This window comes from Tachyglossus aculeatus, chromosome 21 (genome assembly GCF_015852505.1).
Source record: "Tachyglossus aculeatus isolate mTacAcu1 chromosome 21, mTacAcu1.pri, whole genome shotgun sequence".
Classification (NCBI taxonomy): Eukaryota; Metazoa; Chordata; class Mammalia; order Monotremata; family Tachyglossidae; genus Tachyglossus; species Tachyglossus aculeatus.
Genome location: NC_052086.1, coordinates 20484488 through 20504912, shown reverse-complemented (window position 1 = coordinate 20504912; position 20425 = coordinate 20484488). Strand labels below are relative to the sequence as shown.

Below are 20425 nucleotides of genomic sequence, written 5' to 3'. Positions count from 1 at the left end.
ACTGTGTTAAATAATTTAGATGTTCAGTAAAACTTGTTTATGATTATACAAGTTATACTTCGCTTCCCACCCTCTCAGCTAAAGTTGAGTCAGCAGCATATCATCATCATCATCATCATCAATTGTATTTATTGAGCGCTTACTATGTGCAGAGCACTGTATGCTCTGCACACTATATGGTGGGAAGAAGGGAAAGGGTTAGGAAGGAATGTGCCCCATGGAGCCAGCTGGGTGGTAGAGAGCTAAATCAGGGTCAGAAGTAGGCTGTGGGGAGTGGTCATCAGATGAGATGCAAGGCTGGGGTGGCAACTGTGTGAGGCCAGAGCCAACAGGAAAAGCAACTGAGAAGACAACTGGGTCAGGGAGAAGGAGAAAGGCCTCCTGAGTAAAGTGGGTGGCAGGTTGGGGCAAGGGACAGAGTAACTAGGGATGCTAGGCACCCCCAAGGCCAAATGAGGAAGTGAGGTGTTGAGGGTTATTCAGAAAAGATGAGAAGCTTGGGAATAAGGAAACGTTCCCCAAAAGTTATCATTCCTAGGTCTTGAGTAGTTTAATATTTATCCAGTGACATCACTGTCACGGTACTGTGATTCTGCAATACTCTGGGACCGTTCCTTGAAAGCCATCAGACAAGTTTGAGGTAGGAAATAAAAAGGCAAGTCTTTTCTGAAAGCTGCTCACCTGAGTTGCCATATGACTACCTCTTTTTTTTCCCCCTTTCTTTATATTAATCTTCTCTAAATTAACAAAGCGGAATCTCAGGGCGCGCGCACACACACACACACACACACACACACACACACACACACACACACACACACACACACACACCCACACACCCACACACACACACACACACACACACACACACACACACACACACCCCCACACCCCCCCCCCCCCCTATCAACCAGTGGTATTTATTGAGCACTTACTGTTCACAATATTAATAATGGTATTTGTTAAGCACTTATGTGTCAAGCACCATTCTAAGTACTGGAGTAATAATAATAATAATAACGGCATTTATTAAGCGCTTACTATGTGCGCTTAATATGTGCACTGTTCTAAGCGCTAAGGAAGTTGCAAGGTGATCAGGTTGTCCCATGGGGGGCTCACAGTCTTAATCCCCATTTTACGGATGAGGGAACTGAGGCATAGAGAAATTAAGTGACTTGCCCAAAGTCACACAGCTAATTGGCTGAGTCAGGATTTGAACCCATGACCTCTGACTCCAAAGACCGGGCTCTTTCCATTGAGCCACACTGAGTACTGTACAAAGCACTTGGGAAACTACATATATCAGTCTATACATAACTATCTGTACTCTAAGAAGATGCCAGTGATGATAAACTGATCCATCAGTGGTATTTATTGAGCATCTATTGCGGGCTAGGCACTATACTAAATACTTGGGAAAGCTAACAGTAGCAAAAAACACTTTCCCTGCCCTCGAGAAGCGTACAATTTCATAGGAGAGACAACAGAAATCATTTACAGCTACTGAAAACAGGAAGAGAAGATAAAGCAGGAAAGAGTATGAACATATTAGGATGAATCTGGTGAACAAACAATGAATATACCAGTAAATATATTTTTATATTTACTTTATATTACTTCATAAGAATCTGGTGAACAAACAATGAATATATCAGTAAATATATTTTTTGTTTGTTCACCAGATTCATCCTAATATGTTCATACTCCTTCCTGCTTTATCTTCTCTTCCTGTTTTCACTAGCTGTAAATTATTTCTGTTGTCTCTCCTGTGAAATTATATGCTTCTCGAGGGCAGGGAAAGTGTTTTTTGCTACATATGTATATGAATGCTGAACTTAGGAGTAAAGTACACAAGTGATAAGCTAAGGAATGAGTCTCCCAACTGTTATATTCTGTTCCAAGCACTTAGTACAGTGCTATGCTGGGCTGATGAAACTGGTGTTGTGAATTAAGCCGGGAAGTTTTGTTGGAGGTGGTGAGATTTTTAGCAGATTATTGAAAATGGAGGGAGTTGTGATCTGTGAATATGGGTTGGTGGGGTGAGTTGTTACCAATTGTTGGTTTTATAGAGTAAATTGGAGAGCTGTTAAAATTCCCTGTGAAACTGACACTTGTTTGGTTTTTTTTTCCAAGTCTTAGGCTTGTGCTAAAGTGGAAGGCTGTTCTAATCCATTCCCTTCTCTGTTTCCAGGGCCCTGAAGGAGCCCAAAGAATTAAACTTCATCTTTGGGGTGAATATTGAGCAACGGGATTTGGATGGCATGTTTGTTTACAATTGTAGTCGTCTGATTAAAATGTATGAAAAGGTTGGCCCACAGCTGGAAGGAGGCATGTGAGTATCCTTCGGACAGCAGGGTCCTTTGGATCCTCGCACTCTTGCTCAGGGTAGTCTTTACCCTTGGGTGACTACAAAAGAGACCTGCTTTGTAGTTTATATATCCTTATTTTTGTGTATTCAGCTAGACCCTGAGTGACACTCTGAATTGTTCCAGGAAAATTGAGTCATAGGAATTAATGCTAGGTGAAGCTTGATTTTCCTCTTGAAAATAAGTGCGTTAATGTGCTCCCAAATGACCAGAATAATTCAAGTATATATATAACCTTATTTATTATGGTATTTTTATGTTCAAAAAACTATTTAATATGTTCGGGAACTGGGTTTTTATGAGCACCTAATTTTCAATTTCCTTTTATATACTATTCAGCAGAAAGAAACCTTGTGCTAGCAGATCGAGAGCTGTCATCATCTAATGCAGGGGTCAGCGATGTGTGACCCGGCAACCATAGTTTTGTCTGTTTGGAACTATTTATGAGTCCTGAGCTGGGGGCTTGTGTGGGAGAAATTAGAAAGCACTGCTCAGGGCAAGTACCAGACCCACACCGAAAACCCCACAACATGCAGTTTCGCCACTATACAGGGCACAGCTGCCATAATGGACCTAAAAACCATGGCAGATGAGACAGGCCATCAGACTATGAACCCTTTGAGGGCAGGGGCTGTGTCTGCCAACTGTTTTGTGCTCCCCCAAGAGATTGGTTCAGTGCTGTGTGTCCAGGAAGCCCTCAATAAATACCATCGGTTGCTTGTATTCTCCAAGGGGGTTAGGCCAGTGCTCTCTTACATATCAAGTGCTCAATACGTACCACTGATTGGTTGATTGGCCAAGAGAGGAAGGGAAATGTTTAATCCAAGGGAAACTTAGCATTATCTCAAAGTGTGGGAGAGAGCATTGTAAGGATGCATGCATAAAAATGCAATAGTGCTGTTTCAAAATAGTGTTTAAAGATCGTTGTAACTGGGAATTCATTCAATCATATTAATTGAGTGCTTACTGTATGCAGAGCACTGTACTAAGTGCTTATCTTAGTGTTATGTGCAGTTAAGAAAGCAGATGAGGATGCAGCTTCAAGGAAGAAGAATTCAGCACGTGAGGAGTGTAGCAATGTGAGCTGAATTGTATCCATGGTACTTGGAGAGAATTGCTTTTCGCAAATAATGTCTCCATGCAGTTTAAAACAGCGTTCCCAGCATTCATTGGAATGTGGCTCTGGAAGGAAGGGCCAGGATGAGGCCCAGGCATTGGAAAAGGAATTCTCACTTGCTGTGGACATGCATGAGTGCCTTTTGTACAAGACAGTTTCCTCTGTCTGTCTTTAAAAAAAAAAAAAAAAAGAAAGTAGCAGTAGAAAAACTACATGAGGCAGATAAGATAGCTTTGGGGTTACCTGAAGAGTTATCAGTCAGCCTAAGTGGGACAGACTAACTCATTGTGGGCAGGAAATGTGTCTGTTAGATTGTTACATTGTACTCTCCCAAGTGTTCAGTACAGTGCTTGGCACATAGTAAGCGCTCAATAAATACGATTGATTGATTGATTGGTAGGGGCCCACTCCACTGAGCCATCACCCCTGTGAGCTTGCCACTGTTGGCTCCATTTCTTGCCCCTGGTGGTAGGACATGGCCCCCAGCCCTATAACTTCCTTTCCATTCCAGTTTCTTCCTCTCTTCTCCCCCGCTCTCAAAAGTCAAAATGACAGCTGAGGCCCTTATGTAGCATCATGAAATTTTCACCTTCTACACAGAGAGACCATTTGATAGAATCTGGTAGCATAGATATGTGTTCCCAGCCCATCCGTGTCGATGGATGGGAGGATAACGGGTGTATGTGTTGGTCCTTGCAGGGCTTGTGGCGGAGTAGTAGGAGTGGTGGATGTTCCCTACCTGGTCTTGGAGCCCACACACAATAAGCAGGACTTTGCAGATGCCAAGGAATATCGACACTTGCTGAAGGCAATGGGAGAGCATCTGGCTCAGTACTGGAAGGATGTTGCCATTGGTAAGGAGGCCTCCTCCTTTCCCCACCTTAGATTGACCGTCTCTGAGGCAGTCAGGTGGTTTGGGTTTTTTTTTTAATTTTCTGTTCTTATGGTATTTGTTAACCACGTACTACGTTCCAGGCACTATACTAAGCGCTGGTGTAGATGCAGGCTAATCAGGTTGGTCACAGTCCACGTCCCACATGGGGCTCACAGTATTATTCCCCATTTTACAGACAAGGTAACTGAGACAGAGAGAACTTAAGCGACTTCAAAGTCTCATAGCAGACAAGTGGCGGAGTCGGGATTAGGACTCGGGTCTTTTTGACTCCCAGGCTCCCACTAGGCCACAGTGCTTCTCATTAAAGAAGGATTGGAGGAAGAGAAGTGAAAACCTGCTATGGATATGGTAAATTAAATGTTCTTTTCTGTGGCTAATAATGGTCTGCTAATTGGCTACTTTACAGCCCAGCGGGGAATAATCAAGTTTTGGGATGAATTTGGCTACCTCTCTGCAAACTGGAACCAGCCTCCATCTAGTGAGTTGCGTTACAAGCGCAGAAGGGCGATGGAAATTCCCACCACAATTCAGTGTGGTAAGTGTGGGCTACCAAAAAGGAGAGTTGGACTGGGCAAAGATGGCTCACCAGGGTGGGTATTGGCAGAGAAGCCATGGCTCCCTACTCTTCCCCTCTGTAACCTCTGGCCCGTTAGCCTGAATCTTTGTGAGGACCAGGGATCTGGCACCTAAGGAAAAAAAGAGATTAGTTCAGCATATATTCAGCGTGATGAACCCTCAGAGGAGTCAAATGGGCCCTGGTGAAAATACATGCATATATTAGCTCTCCCATCCTAAGCTTGCCTCTCCCCAAAACTTGGCCCAGCTGCCGTAGACATCAGGGAGGGAAGGGGGGCCAGTCAAGCATTTGTCCAGGATTCGCTGGACTCTGTTGGCAGATCAAAAGCCTTTAGACAATAGTAAGTGGGTGGCTGAGCGAGGGTGCTTCTCGGGGAAATCAGGCATGACTTTTTCCACTAGGCTAGAAGTGATACCTTTCTGTTTAGCCAAAAAAACAAACCAGAGATCCTGAAGGTTTTCCCTGGAGAACAGAATTCACAAAGCAGGGTGCCCAAGGATTTTTCCAGAAACAACCGACTTATGTTTCTCTGAACCATGAGGTGGGCAGCCGGGGCTGGGAACTCCAAGCTCTCTGAGGGGTGTGTTCTGTGCGGCAGATCTGTGCTTGAAGTGGCGGACCCTCCCCTTCCAGCTGAGTTCAGTGGAGAAGGACTATCCAGACTCCTGGGTTTGCGCTATGAACCCTGATCCTGAACAGGACAAGTGAGTATTTCAGCTTCCCTGCAGGGGATGGGATGGAAGAATTAGGGTGTCGGGAATCCTTGCCAGGATAGACTTTTTTCTCCGTTTTCCAAACAGCTACCGTCCCATAAGAGAGAATTTCTTACGATAATAAAAGGGTGTATCTGAGGCGTATGTGTGTCCATGCATGAGAAATTGGATGTTTGGTTAATGAAGGTTTTGTTGAGCAGAGCTAAGGGTGGGAGTGACCCTGGCTGACCCCTAGATAACCACGGTCTCTCTCCTGTCCTGTTTGCACAGGTGTGATGCTTCAGAACAAAAGCAGAAGGTCCCATTAGGAACCTTGAAGAAAGACATGAAGTCACAAGAAGAGAAGCGGAAGCAGCTGACCGAGCGGATCCGCCAGCAACAGGAGAAACTGGAAGCACTGCAGGTGGGAAGAACTCAATCAGTGGTATTTATTGAGCACCTACTCTGGGCAGAGCATTGTATGAAGCACTTAGTGCACTACAACAGAGTTGGTAGGCATGTTCTTTGTCCACAAGGAGCTTGTGGTCAGGCAGCCGGACCCGGGGAGAAGGAACCTTAAGAATCTGAGGTTGGTATTACAGAGACAAAAGTTGTCTTCCCTGATTGTTCTTCTCACTGCAGAAGACCATGCCCATCCGATCCCTAGCTGATGTGAAGAAATTGCCTCTAGAAGTCAGCACTAAACCTACAATTGAGGTAAAGTCCAAGGGGAATAAAGTTGTCCTCCTCTCCCACACTGGTGTGAGCTCTCTAACCCTTTTCTGTCGTGGTCTCTTGCAGGAGTCCCAGGCCCTGCGCCGCCCCCAACGCCCACGATCACCCCCGTTACCTGCCGTGATTAAAAACGCTCCTAGCAGACCCCCCCCAGCACCCCCAACTCCAAAAGCAACTGGCCAGTCAAGGAAGGCTGCTGTCAGCCAGCCAGCGTTCAGCTCCCCCAAGCTGAGTGGTGGGGGGCCCCGGGAGGAAGCCAGCACTTCCAAGACACATCAATCGCTGGGGTCTCCCAGAAAACCCTCTAGTACAGTCACCAAAGCAGCCAGTAGAACAGCCCCTGTGGTGCAGTCGTCAGCCCCACACTTGGCAAATTCTAAAAGCTCCCGGGAGGCTCCCAGCCCCAAAACCGTGAAGTCATCTGGGCTAAAGAAGCCAGACCCTCCCAGTAAACCTATTCAACAGGTGAGCTCTTCTCCACTTTTCATACCTTTTTGCAGTCCCCACTACTCCCCCCAAAAAGAAAATTGAAAATAACTCCTCAGCCCCAAAATAGTAAACCTTCCCTAGATCTCAGTGATTAGTAGTACTAATGTTGGTGTTTGAGCGTTCACTATGGGCCGAGCACTGTTCTAAGCATTGGGGTAGACGGAAGGTAATCAAGTTGTCCCACGTGGGGCTCACAGTCTTCATCCCATGTTACAGATGAGGTAACTGAGGCACAGAGAAGTTAAGTGGCTTGTCCAAGGTCACACAGCTGTCAAGTGGCAGAGCTGGGGTTAGAACCTACGACCTCTGACTCCCAAGGCCGTGCTCTTTCCACTAAGCCACGCTGCTTCTCCAGCTGTTTTCCCCTGTCTTCTGCTCAGTGAGTGGGAAATAGGTGATGTGTGATTGCATGAGCAATGACAATATGTAGGAATCACAGTCTGACTCTCTTGGCCCTTCTCGGCCTGACTCATTAATGGCATTTATTGACAGCACTTACCGGGTGAAGAGCACTTGGGAGAGTGCAGTACAGCAGAGTTGATAGAAACGTTCCCTGCCCACAGTGACTTCTCTGAATATTTTCCAACTGGAAATCAGTCAGTCTCTTTGGAAGTGAGAGTATCAGGTTGGCTTAATGCCTCACTAGGCATGGGGTCATAGTTACCAGTGTCAGAATCCGGTGTCCAAGGCACAAGTGTGTGGCAGGAGGATTCTGATAAACAGTTTCTCTTGGCAGCCTGAAAGGTCTCATGCAATTTAGCGATTCCACGCTCAAGAGCTGTTGCCTGGGACCTATTTTAGAACCATTCTTCCAACTCTAGACACCCGCTTCCCGAAAGAGAACTACCAACTTCATGGAGGATGGGAGCGAAGAGGAAGTGGAACAGAGGAAAGAGAAGTCGAAACGGGGCAAGTTTGTAGTCAAAGAAGAAAAGAAGGACTCGAGTGAGGTAGTATTGGAGGTGAGGCCACTGCACATTCCTCCTCCAGCTTCTTTCCTTCCGCACTTCCCAGTTTGGAAGCCCCCTCCACCAAAATGGAGGTTTTGGAGAAGAGTTCACTCAAAAACATTATTTCCTTGTTTAGATCTTTTGGTTAAGAAAGTGGGGAGGGGAGTTGAAAGGTATTCTTGGCCAAAATGGCCACAAACTGGATTGGTTCTCCCATCATCAACCTTCCCCCTGCTTGGGTGCAGCTGTCAAGACTTGGAGTCATTGATTTTGGGTCATGCTTGGCTCAGGGTAGTGCTGGTGAACTTTATTCTGCCTGTAGGTCACAGATAGTCCTGGAGAAGAGGAACTGGCAGACCAAAAAAGAGCTCAGAAAGGTAAGGAAATGAAGTGAAATTTTGTTTCTGAGTCAACATCCCGCAGGAGGCAGGCAGTATGATGGTAGTGCTTAGCAGAGAGACTGATTACACAGGCTTTGGAGCCAATGTCAGGCCTGCTATCGTTAGGAAGAATGGCATCTAGTTTTATTCTCAGTCAAGTTTTGAAGGACATTTGCCCAGGGACTTAATTTTAACAGCTGCTATTTGGCATGATCTATTGAAAGGCACTAGTCCTCATCTCTGAGCTTGTACCATTTCTGTACTCCTGGGGAAACAGACCAGAGGGTGGGTAGCCTTGTCCCTGCTTTAATTTGGGGAGCAAAAAATGAGATCATACGTAGGAATTGTGTACTCGGCATTCCTAAATGACTCCTCCCATGAAAGCTATTTGATGGTGATTGGATTGAACGTTCCTCTCAGCAGTGGCCCTCTCTCCTTTCCCCTGGCCAAAATGCAGATAAGGGGCTGCACGTGGAGGTGCGAGTGAACAAAGAGTGGTACACTGGCCGTGTGACTGCAGTGGACGTGGGCAAGCATGTTGTGCGGTGGAAGGTGAAATTTGATTACGTGCCCACAGACACTACGCCAAGAGACCGTTGGTAATGCAGACTTATTTAAGGAGGGTCAGGGTGAGGGAACAATACTCTGTCGGTGGAAGAATTCCAGGTGAAGAGGGGGTGGGAGGGGCCGGGGAGAATTCTTGCCAAGTCGGGATCCGTCGTGGGGGAGGCAGCCTGCGGTTGGGTGGGAGGCGCTCAGTGCACTCGGTTCCCTAAGAGATGGAAAGAGAACTAGCTTTGCCAGGATGCTTTGTAGAACACATCTGCGTTGCCCCCGGCAGGGTGGATAAAGGCAGCGAGGATGTGAGGTTGATGAAGCCCCCATCCCCAGAATATCAGAGTCCAGACACACACCAGGAAGAGGTGGTGGCAGCGGAACCCTCAACCTCAGACTGTGTTCGCATCGAGCCAGACACCACAGCTCCCAACACCAGCCACGAGACTGTTGACCTGCTGGCCCAGGTGCTTCGGTGGGTGTTTCTGTTTGCTTATCACTGGATGATGTTGGGCTTTTTTTCCTTTCATCCAACTCTCCAAGATCTGGTTTTGTCTCTTCTGTCTGGTAGGAATTGTTTGCGGTATTTTCTGCCTCCAAATTTCCCAGTGTCAAAGAAGGAGCTGAGTTCAATGGGTTCAGAAGAGCTGGTGGCCTTTCCTCTGGTGAGTCAGATCTGTAATTTCATTCCCTTTTGCCTTCCTGGCATTTGAGTTGATGATCACCAAACCGCCAACCTGGCTCCAGGAGAGATTCCTTTTCCTTTTTTCTTTTCATCCACTCCCAGTTGCTTCTCCTCCTCTTCCACCTCCTCTTCCATCACTATGTTGGTCAGGTCATTTGATGTACGGGTCTGCAAGCTTTGGACATGGATGGGGGAAAGATGCTTCCTGGTGTGGCCCTCTTTGTCTTGGTCTGATTGGTAAATACTTGGCAAAGGCCCGACTCCACCTGAGAACACCAGCAGGGTGCCATGGCCTGGGCACCAGGCCTGACTGGGGTTGCCAACTCATCCATTTTGAATTTTAGATGTACCAAATTGGATTTAAGATGCAAGCTGACTCAGAGAAAGCAGCAGGGACCAGTTAAGGAAGGTGTTGCCCAAAGCATACAGCAAAAAAGACCTTAGAATCTAGAGATATTGAGAAAAAAACAAGGCATGTTGGTATCTAAAATTTGTCTCATCAGAAATAGTGGGGGAAAAGCTCTGCTTTGAGAACCAGCTTGCTCTCCTGGAAAAGAGTGTGGGCCTAGAATTGGGGCCCCGCCACTTGCCCACCGTGTGAAGTTGGGCAAAGTCACTAAACTTTGCTGGCTTTCAGTTTCCTCACCTGTGGAAAGTGGGGGTCAAATACTAGCAGGTGGCCAATTCCAGTATAGCTACCCTTGGTTTACTTTCTTTTCTGAGTCACTTGCTTTCCTCCCTACACAGAAGGAGTATTTCAGGCAGTATGAAATGGGTCTTCAGAACTTGTGCAATTCCTACCAGACACATGCTGACGCTCGGGCCAAAGTCTCTGAGGAAAACCTCCGCCTCTCAGAGAGGAAGCTCAAGGAAACGGAGGAGAAACTCCAGAAACTGCGGACTAATATTGTGGCCCTGTTGCAGAAAGTTCAGGAGGTGAGGCCCAAGTTGAACTACTCAGGTGGGAAATAGTTGACTTCTCTGCTTTCCTCTCCCCCGAAAGTCACTGCCCAGTTGGCACATTATTGCTTGCCGAAGGGGATGGAGGATGCAAAATGGAGCCTCTTCCCAAATTTAGAGGACTGTTAAGATCCAGGGGGCCAGAGGCGAGGCCCACCCTGTTCAGCCTCAACCAGGTGGGCCGTCCGTAAGTCTTTACGGGCCCTGGCAGTGGACATCTTGAGGGCTCAGGAGAGAGGCCTAGTCCTGGGATAACAAGTGCGAGTGCAGTTGAGCACAGTCAGAAAAGAACAACTGGGCGACCAGCCGGCAAGCAGTGGGTCGAGCTTGGAAGCCCAGCGGGGTTTTAAGGCAAGCCTGAGGGAAGTTAGGCTCTCTCCCCCACTCGCCCCTACTGTCTGATACTGCCTCTTGTCCATTATTCCAGGACATAGACATCAATACAGACGATGAACTGGATGCGTATATAGAAGACCTGATCACCAAGGGAGACTGAAACGTTCCACCCCGAAGTGACTAACGCGGAGAGGCATTGAACCCTGAGTCCCCCAGCCCCGCCCTCAGCGGCCCAATGGCCCGGCCCCACAGGAAGATGGAGGGTCGCTGGGCTGTGTATTATGTTGGTGTGTTGGTGTACAACTTGGTCTCGTGGTTTTACATGCAAAGACACTTGTGCTGTTGGAAGAAGCGTTTTTAAAATTGTAGTTCTTCGAACCTCTTCTTCCCTTTCTTTATAAATATTTATTTTTTAAAAGAAACAAGACACTGTGCCTGCTGTTAGGGGAAAGATGACTTCTGTGGGGGAAGCGGGAGGGGAAAGATGACTTCTGTGGGGGAAGCGGGAGGTACAGGTAGGTAGTGTATGGGTATGGTGGAGCATCAGACCTCAGCTTATTTTCCTAATTCATTCTTCCTACCAATGGAAGGAAATTAAGTGCCCTCTTGCTGTCACCACCTAAAGCCAAGAGTGGATGAGGCCAGATTGGCGGGGGTGGGGGGGGGAGTGTAAATGGCAAGAGGAGGTGGTCTGATGCACAGGGAGCCCCCTTCAGCCATGACCTCCCTTTAGCTAGAGGAAAGAAGGGGGCTAGGAAAGGACAGCTGCTGGGGAAAGTGGAATTGAGGGTCTAGTCTATAATTGTTCAACCCAAAGGGCTGAGGCTAGGAAACTCGCAGGTGGGGCACAAGAATGCCACCGGCATCCTTGCCTGTGCAGGGATGAGAAGGGGCAGAGGGCAGGAGTTGAACAGCAGGGTCACCGTATCGCCTTACTTCTCCCTTGGCTCACTGCCACGTCTTCCTTGGCAGCAACTCACCTTGACCAGTGAAAAATAAAAAGAGCCTCTGTTTTAAACTCCGCTCCCCTGGCTCTCTTTCTTGCCTCCCCAGCTGAGGACATTTTCTCCACATCACCAAATTCCACCACATCCAGCTCATCTCCAAATGACTTCATCCCATTTTATGCTCCTCCTCTGGGACAGATGTGATTTTTATTTATTTTTTAAACCAACCATCGTAGGTGCTTTCTGTTCCCTCATTTAAAGGATTACCTTTCAGGTCAAAATTAATGCTACAAAGGGAACCCTCAGATCTATTTCATGTGGAAGAATCGCTTCTTTGTGCTCTATACTTCTTGAATGATTTGATGTGCTAGATCTGCATTTATTGTATGACACGCAGTACTCCCACTGCTTATCTGAAACTGGCACCTGCATGGAGACTGTCTCCAGTTCACTTCCAAAAAAGGCCGTGGGCACAGTTGCCTTAAGACCATCTGAGTTAGAGGCTTAGAAACTATATTGTGTTCCCATGTTGCCCTGGGAGCTATTTTGGGGAGCTATTTTTGACTGAATTGCCTTTTTTTTTTCCCCACCAGAAAATTGGCTTTGCTGTCTATCGCATCCCACCTCAATTTCTCTGGCTGGGAACAGAAATGATAGCTCTTGCAGAGAGCAGATTGGTCCATCTACTTGTTAGAGCTGACTACTGAAAGCAAGGCATCCTAAAGCTCCACTCCTTCTGCGATTCAAAGTTCTGACTTTTGTTCTTAATGTGTGATAGCAGAGCTAGGTTCTTCAGGTATCTAGCTTGATCCATCAATTCACCTTGGTGACTAGCATTCTTTGTTAGGGGTCTCCTGGTCCCTTCTTAGGCTAGAAAAAAAAGTTCTAAGTAGAACAGTCGGTGCCAACTACTTCACAGGATCATTAAAGTGAAGAAACCCCCACTTCTACAACTACTACCTCTGTGAAAGATGTCTTCTGGAGAAGCATTTTAAGGATATGGAGGATTGAAAGTGATGCCAACACACCTGGGATTAGGCAAATTAGTGACCAGTGTTTTTATTCTGAAGTGGAATGTACTTTTCCTTGAAACTGCTTTCCAGTCCATTTAAAACTAGATCCTTTTATTCTGGACTACAGAAGAATGGACCTTTAAACTTCTCCAGCCATTTTTCTCCTGCAAACTGCCAGTTGCTAGCACAATGCAGATCTGCACAAACGGCAGTGGAGGGGAGAGAATATCTGGAAATCCAGCCCCTCGAATTGGGTCGTGACTGGACATGAGGGTCTGCCTCTCTTCCTGTTTCATCAACAATGATATCTATTTACTGTGGGCCCTCTGACGCGCCATTCTTTCTAGTTATGATTTTTGCTCAGTGTTTGGAGAGCCTGGGGGCAGTGTAAGGAGGAGTGTATCCACCAGTGGTCTGTGTATCCACCAGGAATACAACCGTCCCTCGTCATCACACCTGTTGTTGATAAATAACTTGTACTTCAATTTGTACTTCCCAAGCGCTTAGTACAGTGCTCTGCACACAGTAAGCGCTCAATAAATACGATTGAATGAATGATTGAATGAAAATACGTGATCTGTGGCCAGCAGGGGAGGCCAGAGACCATTGGAAAGATGGGCTAGACTACATTCTTTGGGTGCCATGAAAAGGTAGGGGAAAATCCCCCAACAATTAGCCTTTCATTCATTCATTTCCTTCATTCAATAGTATTTATTGAGCGCTTATTGTGTGCAGAGCACTGTACTGAGTGCTTGGGAAGTACAACTTGGACTTGGCATTAGGAGGTGACTGAGCTGGCCACGGATTAAATCCATTACTGTGGCAGGGTTGCGGATCTTTACTCTGTAAACCCCAACAGAGCCTCCTAGCTTCCCACCCACCTACCCCACCTCCAGACACACAGACCTTCCGTTGCAGCGAGTCCTCCCAATGTTTGTTCTGAGGGAAAAGGACGTTATGCCCCCTCCTACAGACTCCACCCCAACTCCTCACTCCTTGGGCCCAGATTCCAGTGACGCGTCCATTGCCGGTCCGTGGCACGAGGGGATGCTGGAGGGGACCATTCAGCTGGTGGGATTTGGGAAGCAATACCAGTGAAGTGTCTCCTTGTGCCCGGAAACAGAGGCGGCAAGTGTGTAGTCCTCAGCCCACCAAATGCCACAAGGCGCTTTGCCCTGTAACCGGGGAAACCTACCGACAGCCTGAAGCATCTCCGGCCTGAGGCCTTTTACATCCCCGGTGAGTCTCAGGGGTGGGGGAAAGGAGATAAATATCAGCTCATCTCTCCACCGAGCCCTTCCTGCCTCCTAGCCTGCAGCTGCAGGGAAATTTTAACTTCCCCTGCAGTGAAAGGAATCAGCTGGCATGAGTGGGCACCCCTCCCTAAAGAGAGGACAGGCTGCCGAGGTGGTAGGTGCCAGGGCTTCCTGTTACATACAGACTGAGCCCTTGTCCAGACTGGCATCACATCTTGACCTCTGCTTGAGACACTAAAAGGAGGGACCAATGCTGGATGGGTGAGGAACTTGGCTTCTTGTGGGGGAGAAGGGGGCTCCAGCTGGGGTCTCTGCATTCCTGGGGGTACCAAGCAGTGACACTCCCACCCACCTCCCCTGCCCCCCATCTTCTGGAGAACAGAATTTCCTCTCTCCTGCACCACCCCCCTGCCTCCTTGCCGGCCCAGGTATGGGTGAATTCATTCATTCAATCGTATTTATTGAGCGCTTACTGCATGCAAAGCACTGTACTAAGCGCTTGGGAAGCCAGAGATAGGATGGGAGGGGTTGGGGTAGGGGATAGAGTATGGGTTTCTAATGCCAGCTCTGTCACTTGTCTGCTGTGTAACCTTGGGTAAGTCATTTCACTTCTCTTAGAGAAGCAGCGTGGCTTAGTGGAAAGAGCACGGCCTTTGGAGTCAGAAGTCGTGTTCAAACCCCAGCTCCGCCAATTGTCAGCTGTGTGACTTTGGGCAAGTCACTTCACTTCTCTGTGCCTCAGTACCTCATCTGTAAAATGGGGATTAAGACTGCGAGCCCCCCGTGGGACAACCTGATCACCTTGTGACCTCCCTAGCGCTTAGAACAGTGCTTTGCACATAGTAAGCGCTTAATAAATGCCATTATTATTATTATTATTATTCTCTGTGCCGCAGTTACCTCATCCTTAAAATGGGGATTGAGACTGTGAGCCTCACTTGGGACAGGGACAGTCTCCAACCCGATTAGTTTGTATCCACCTTCCCCCACATTGTTCCTGGCACGTAGAAAGTGCTAAACAAATACCATAATAATCATTATTATTTGTCCTAGTGGCTACCAGCGATCAAACCCACTTAATGTTCTCATAATGCTTCAAATCTAATGAGGGCCAGGGTACTGTGAGGGCAAGGAAGGGGCAAGCCCTCGTCCCCCTCTCCATCCCCCCATCTTACCTCCTTCCCTTCCCCACAGCACCTGTATATATGTATATATGTTTGTACATATTTATTACTCTATTTGTTTATTTATTTTACTTGTACATATCTATTCTATTTTATTTTGTTAGTATGTTTTTGGTTTTGTTCTCTGTCTCCCCCTTTTAGACTGTGAGCCCACTGTTGGGTAAGGACTGTATATGTTGCCAATTTGTACTTCCCAAGCGCTTAGGACAGTGATCTGCACATAGTAAGCGCTCAATAAATACGATTGATGATGATGATGTTGGGAAAGAGGAAGGACTTCCAGTACTAGCCCTCACCCTCCCAGGGGTGGGGTGAAGAGGCGGCAGGACAGGGGAAAAATTTCACTGTGGGAAAAGTGTGAGTTGGGCTGATCCCCCCCGGGGGGAGGAAAGGGAAGATCTTTTCCCTCCCGCTGCTTCCCTCCCTCCTTCCCTCCCTTCTCTTAGTGCCTAAAGATGTCCCTTTTGGCCAAGGTGGTGAGGGGGGAGGGGGATGAGAGTAAGGGGATGGGGAGGAGGTCTCTGAAACTTCAGTTAATGAGGTTAGAGCCGCGCCCAGGGCGTCCCTTTGTCCCGGGAGCGGTGGGTGGATGTTTGGCGGCGGGTTGGGGGGAGGACACACTCCCGGCGCCTAAGGTCTCTCGAGGAAGGAGGTGCGAGAGTCCCCAGGCCGAGGGGGAGGACAGGGGAATAGTTTGGGGCTTTTCTGGAAGTCGGACCAATTCCATCCCAGCTCTGCCAATTAGCTGTGTGACTTTGGGCAAGTCACTTACTTAACTTCTCTGGGCCTGTTACCTCATCTGTTACCTCAATCAATCTTATTTATTGAGCGCTTACTGTGTGCAGAGCACTGTACTAAGCACTTGGGAACTACAAGTTGGCAACATAATGGTAAAATGGGGATTAAGACTGTGAGTCCCCACCGTGGGACAACCTGATCACCTTGTAACTTCCCCAGCGCTTAGAACAGTGCTTTGCGCATAGTAATCGCTTAATGAATGCCACCATTATTATTATTATTACAAGGTAATCAGGTTGTCCCACGTGGGGCTCACAGTCTTAATCCCCGTTTTACAGATGAGGTAACTGAGGCCCAGAGAAGTAAGCGCTTCATGAATCAATCAATCACATTTATTGAGCGCTTACTGTGTGCAGAGCACTGTACTAAGCGCTTGGGAAGTACAAGTTGGCAACATATAGAGACGGTCCCTACCCAACAGTGGGCTCACAGTCTAGAAGGGGGAGACAGAGAACATGATTATTGTTATTATTATTATTCATTGGGGCTTGGAAGGCACCGTAGCTCCCTCCCCTCCTGGGCGGGGTGAGGGGAGGAGGAGGGAGAAGGTGCAGTGCTGTGCACAGGGTAAGTGCTCAATAAATACGATTGAATGAATGAATGAAAGGTGGTGAAATCCCCGGCCGTTCCTGGACCGGAGAGGGAGAGGGGCTGCGGCCTGGGCACCCGCCAGGGCCCAAAGGGGTAGGGCGGGGAGATGGGGAGGGGGCAAAGCCAGCCAGGGGAAGCTTGAGATGGGACCGACAGGGGTACAGAAGGAGCGTGGCTCAGTGGAAAGAGCCCGGGCTTGAGAGTCAGAGGTCATGGGTTCAAATCCCGGCTCTGCCGCTTGTCACTGGGCAAGTCACTTAACTTCTCTGTGCCTCCGTTACCTCATCTGGAAAATGGGGTTTAAGTTTGTGAGTCCCACATGGGACAACCTGATCACCTTGTATCCTCCCCAGCGCTTAGAACAGTGCTTTGCACATAGCGCTTACTACCAAAATTATTATTATTATTATTACAGAAGGAGGGGCAGGACCCGCCCCCGGAATGCCCCACGGAGGGAGAGAGCGGGTCTCTCCCGCCCACCTCGCGGCCGTGGGAAAAGGCGAGGAATGGATGGGGATGAGCGTGGCGGTGAGCGTGCAGGTGGGAGTGGATGAGGCCCATGGAGGGGCAGCGGGTGCCTGGAAGGAGTGAGAATAATAATAATGATAATAATAATGGCATTTGTAGAGCGCTTACTATGTGCAAAGCACTGTTCTAAGCGCTGGGGAGCATACAAGGTCACCAGGTTGTCCCACGTGGGGCTCACAGTCTTAATCCCCATTTTACAGATGAGGGCACTGAGGCCCAGAGAAGTTAAGTGACTTACCCAAGGTCACCCAGCTAAGTGGCAGAGCCGGGATTTGAACCCATGACGTCCGACTCCCAAGCCCCTGCTCTTTCCATTGAGCCACGAGGAAGTCGGTGGGGACAGATGTACACAGAGCCCGGCGCTGGGAGTCAGGAGGTCATGAGTTCTAATCCCGGATCCACCACTTGTCTGCTGTGTGGAGTTGGGCAAGTCATTCAGTTACCTGGTCTGTAAAATGGGGATTAGGACTATGAGCCCCAAGAGGGACAGGGACTGTTATCCAACCCGATTTGCTTGTAATAATAATAATTATTGTGGTATTTAATAAGCGCTTATTAGGTGAAACAGCATGGCTCAGTGGAAAGAGCACAGGCTTTGGAGTCAGAGGTCATGGGTTCAAATCCTGACTCCACAAAGTGTCAGCTCTGTGACTTTGGGCAAGTCACTTAACTTCTCTGTGTCTCAGTTACCTCATCTGTCAAATGGGGACTAAGACTTTGAGCCCCCTGTGGGGCAACCTGATCACCTTGTAACCTCCCCAGCTCTTTGAACAGTGCTTTGCACGTAGTAAGCACTTAATAAATGCTATTATTATTATTATTATTATGTGCCGGGCGCTGGGGTGGTTACAGGCAAATCGTGTTGGACACAGTCCCCGTCCAGCATCGGACTCACAGTCTTAATCCCCACCTTACAGATTCATTCATTCATTCAGTCGTATTTATTGAGCGCTCACTGTGCGCAGAGCACTGTACTAAGCGCTTGCAAAGTGCAATACAGCAATAGAGACAATCCCTGCACGCAATGGGCGGAGGTAACCGAGGCCCAGAGAAGTGAAGTGACTTGCCCTAGGCCACAGAGCACACAAGTGGCATAGCCGGGATTAGAACCCATGATCTCCCAATTTACAGGCCCATGCTCTATCCACTACTCCATGCTGCTTCCATTCCAGCGCTTAATACAGTGCTGGGCACATAATAATAACAACGTTGGTATTTGTTAAGCGCGCTTACTATGTGCCAAGCACCGTTGTAAGCGCTGGGGTAGATAGTAAGGGCCTAGCAAATAACCCAATTACTATTACCATTACTACTATTACTGTTGAGAAGCAGAATGGCTCAGTGGAAAGAGCCTGGGTTTGGGAGTCAGAGGTAATGGGTTCTAATCCCGACTCCCCCACATGTCTGCTGTGTGACCTTGGACAAGTCACTTCACTTCTCTGAGCCTCATTTCCTCAACTGTAAAATGGGGATGAAGATGGTGAGCCCCACGCGGGACAACGTGATCACCTTGTATCCCCCCCCAGCGCTTAGAACAGTGCTTTGCACATAGTGAGCGCTTAACAAATGCCATTATTATTTTATTTATCATTTCAACACCTCCGGGCTCACGGGTGGGCTTAATTGAGCCTCGGACTCCGGTGGGAGTGGGAAGGGGCGGTTGTCCAGGCTGGGGCCCGCCGTCCCTCCACCCCCCTCCGCCCCTCGGGGCCACCCCGATACCCGGTGACTGGGAGGGACGTCCGGAAGCGCACGGTTTCCCGAAGCGGGTTTTATTGGGTCCCACTCAGTGGGAGAGGGGGGCGAAGCACGGGGGAGCGCGGCCGGCTCGAGGTCCTTAGTCCGAACGGGCCCGGCCCCGCGTGGAGGGGGTAGCGGGGGGGGACGGACCCCTTCCCCCATTTCTCCGGCCAACTCCCGCCCAGCCCTCCCGCCTCCCGAGTCCAGCTCGGCCGCGGGGTCGGGGGAAGGCCCAGTCCTGGGGTGGGCAGAGGAGGAGAGGAGGAGCGGGCCTCGCCGCCGGCCGTTCACACCTTGGTGGCCAGCGAGGGCAGCTCGGACTTCTGCGTCTGGGCGCTGGCGGTGGAGGACAGCGAGCCCGAGGGGCCTCGCGGGCGGGGGCGGCGGAGGCCCAACAGGCGGAGGCAGCGGGCTCGGAAGCGCAGGTCCAGGAAGGCGTAGAGGAAGGGGTTGAGGCAGCTGTTGACATAGGCCAGGCACGTGGCGTACGGGTGGAGCCGCACGATGAGGCCCTGGGCGGCGCACGGCAGGTCCAGCAGGCCCAGCCAGCCCAGCACGTAGAGGCCCTTGAGCAGGTGGAAGGGCAGCCAGCAGAGCGCGAAGACGGCCACGAGGGCCGCGATGATCCGCAGCAGCCGGCGCCGCTTCTGCTCCTCCTTCTTCAGGTGCTGGAAGTGGCGGGTCACGGTGCCCCCGAGGCAGCAGTAGAACACGGTCATGAGCAGCAGCGGCAGGACGAAGCCCAGCGCCGTGGTGCCCAGGCTGAGGGCGCCCAGCCAGTAGCGCTCCTGCTCGGGGCTGGCCACGCGGCTGTAGTCCATGTCGCACACGGTGGCGTTGAGCGGCGGGCGCGTCTGCGTGTCGCGCAGCAGCAGGGCGGGCAGCGCCAACAGGCCGGCCAGCAGCCAGAGCGCCGCCAGGGACAGCAGGGTGGCCGCCCGGCGGGAGCGCAGGAGCCGGGCCCGGCTGAGCGAGCGCGCCACGGCCAGGTAGCGCTCGAAGCTGAGGCAACTGAGGCAGAAGGCGCTGGCGAACATGTTGAGCAGCACCAAGTAGCTGCTCAGCTTGCACAGGAGCGACCCGAAGGGCCAGTGGAAGCGCAGCGCCGTGTAGGCGGCCCACAGGGGCAGGGTCACCACGAAGGCCAGGTCGGCCAGGGCCAGGTTGCCGATGTAGGTGTCGGCCGAGCGCCGCTTGCCCCCGCCGCCCCCGGCCCCGGCTGCCCCGCCGGCCGCCCCGTCGACGCCCGGGGCCCGCCACACGGTGAAGATGACCACGCCGTTGCCGGACAGGCCCAGCACGAACACCAGCATGTAGAGGACGGGCAGCAGGGAGAAGGACAGTTCCCAGTCCGCCTCGCCCTCCTCCTCGCCAGGGCACAGGCCCGGGCCGCCCGCCCCGCTGCCGTTGTAGTAGTCGTAGTAGTCGTCGACGGGCAGGGCCTGGGGGTCCGCCGCCCAGGCCTCCATGGCCGAGGGGCTGTCTGGGGGTGCTCCGGGCTCTCCCCCCACCACCCCCGGGAAGGACCGACCGACCCCCCGAGCCCGACGGTGCCTTAAAAACCCCTCCAGCCGCTGTCCCCTCCCCTCGGGGGACGGGCCCGGGGCAGGAGACCACCCACCCGGCAGCCG

General features: G+C 50.1%; 2 protein-coding genes across 4 annotated transcripts in view; one reads left to right on the top strand and one right to left on the bottom strand.

Annotated features, from left to right (window-relative positions):
* The window catches only part of MORC2 (MORC family CW-type zinc finger 2), a 55536-nt gene extending 43768 nt beyond the window's left edge, over nucleotides 1–11768 (top strand). For 2 of the 3 annotated variants that reach the window (XM_038762462.1, XM_038762463.1), the window contains 14 exons: nucleotides 2192–2332; nucleotides 4183–4337; nucleotides 4785–4913; nucleotides 5554–5659; nucleotides 5939–6071; nucleotides 6290–6364; nucleotides 6449–6847; nucleotides 7693–7833; nucleotides 8144–8198; nucleotides 8659–8800; nucleotides 9043–9231; nucleotides 9328–9421; nucleotides 10189–10377; nucleotides 10829–11768. In XM_038762462.1, coding sequence (XP_038618390.1) covers nucleotides 2192–2332; nucleotides 4183–4337; nucleotides 4785–4913; nucleotides 5554–5659; nucleotides 5939–6071; nucleotides 6290–6364; nucleotides 6449–6847; nucleotides 7693–7833; nucleotides 8144–8198; nucleotides 8659–8800; nucleotides 9043–9231; nucleotides 9328–9421; nucleotides 10189–10377; nucleotides 10829–10897 — 2017 coding nt within the window. In that variant the 3' untranslated portion in view covers nucleotides 10898–11768. Of the gene's footprint in view, nucleotides 1–2191; nucleotides 2333–4182; nucleotides 4338–4784; nucleotides 4914–5553; nucleotides 5660–5938; nucleotides 6072–6289; nucleotides 6365–6448; nucleotides 6848–7692; nucleotides 7834–8143; nucleotides 8199–8658; nucleotides 8801–9042; nucleotides 9232–9327; nucleotides 9422–10188; nucleotides 10378–10828 lie in introns of those variants that run through there. The other variant, XM_038762464.1, reaches the window with a different exon arrangement.
* Nucleotides 11769–18619: 6851 nt separating this feature from the next.
* On the bottom strand, nucleotides 18620–20304 carry LOC119942525 (apelin receptor-like). Its single transcript, XM_038763354.1, has one exon. The coding sequence runs from the start codon at nucleotides 20261–20263 to the stop codon at nucleotides 19082–19084; it is 1182 nt and encodes a 393-aa protein (XP_038619282.1). The 5' UTR covers nucleotides 20264–20304; the 3' UTR covers nucleotides 18620–19081.
* Nucleotides 20305–20425: the final 121 nt, after the last annotated feature.

What these genes read in the sequence shown, in the direction of transcription:
- LOC119942525 (XM_038763354.1), bottom strand. Translation starts at nt 20,263, where the DNA reads ATGGAGGCCTGGGCGGCGGACCCCCAGGCCCTGCCCGTCGACGACTAC.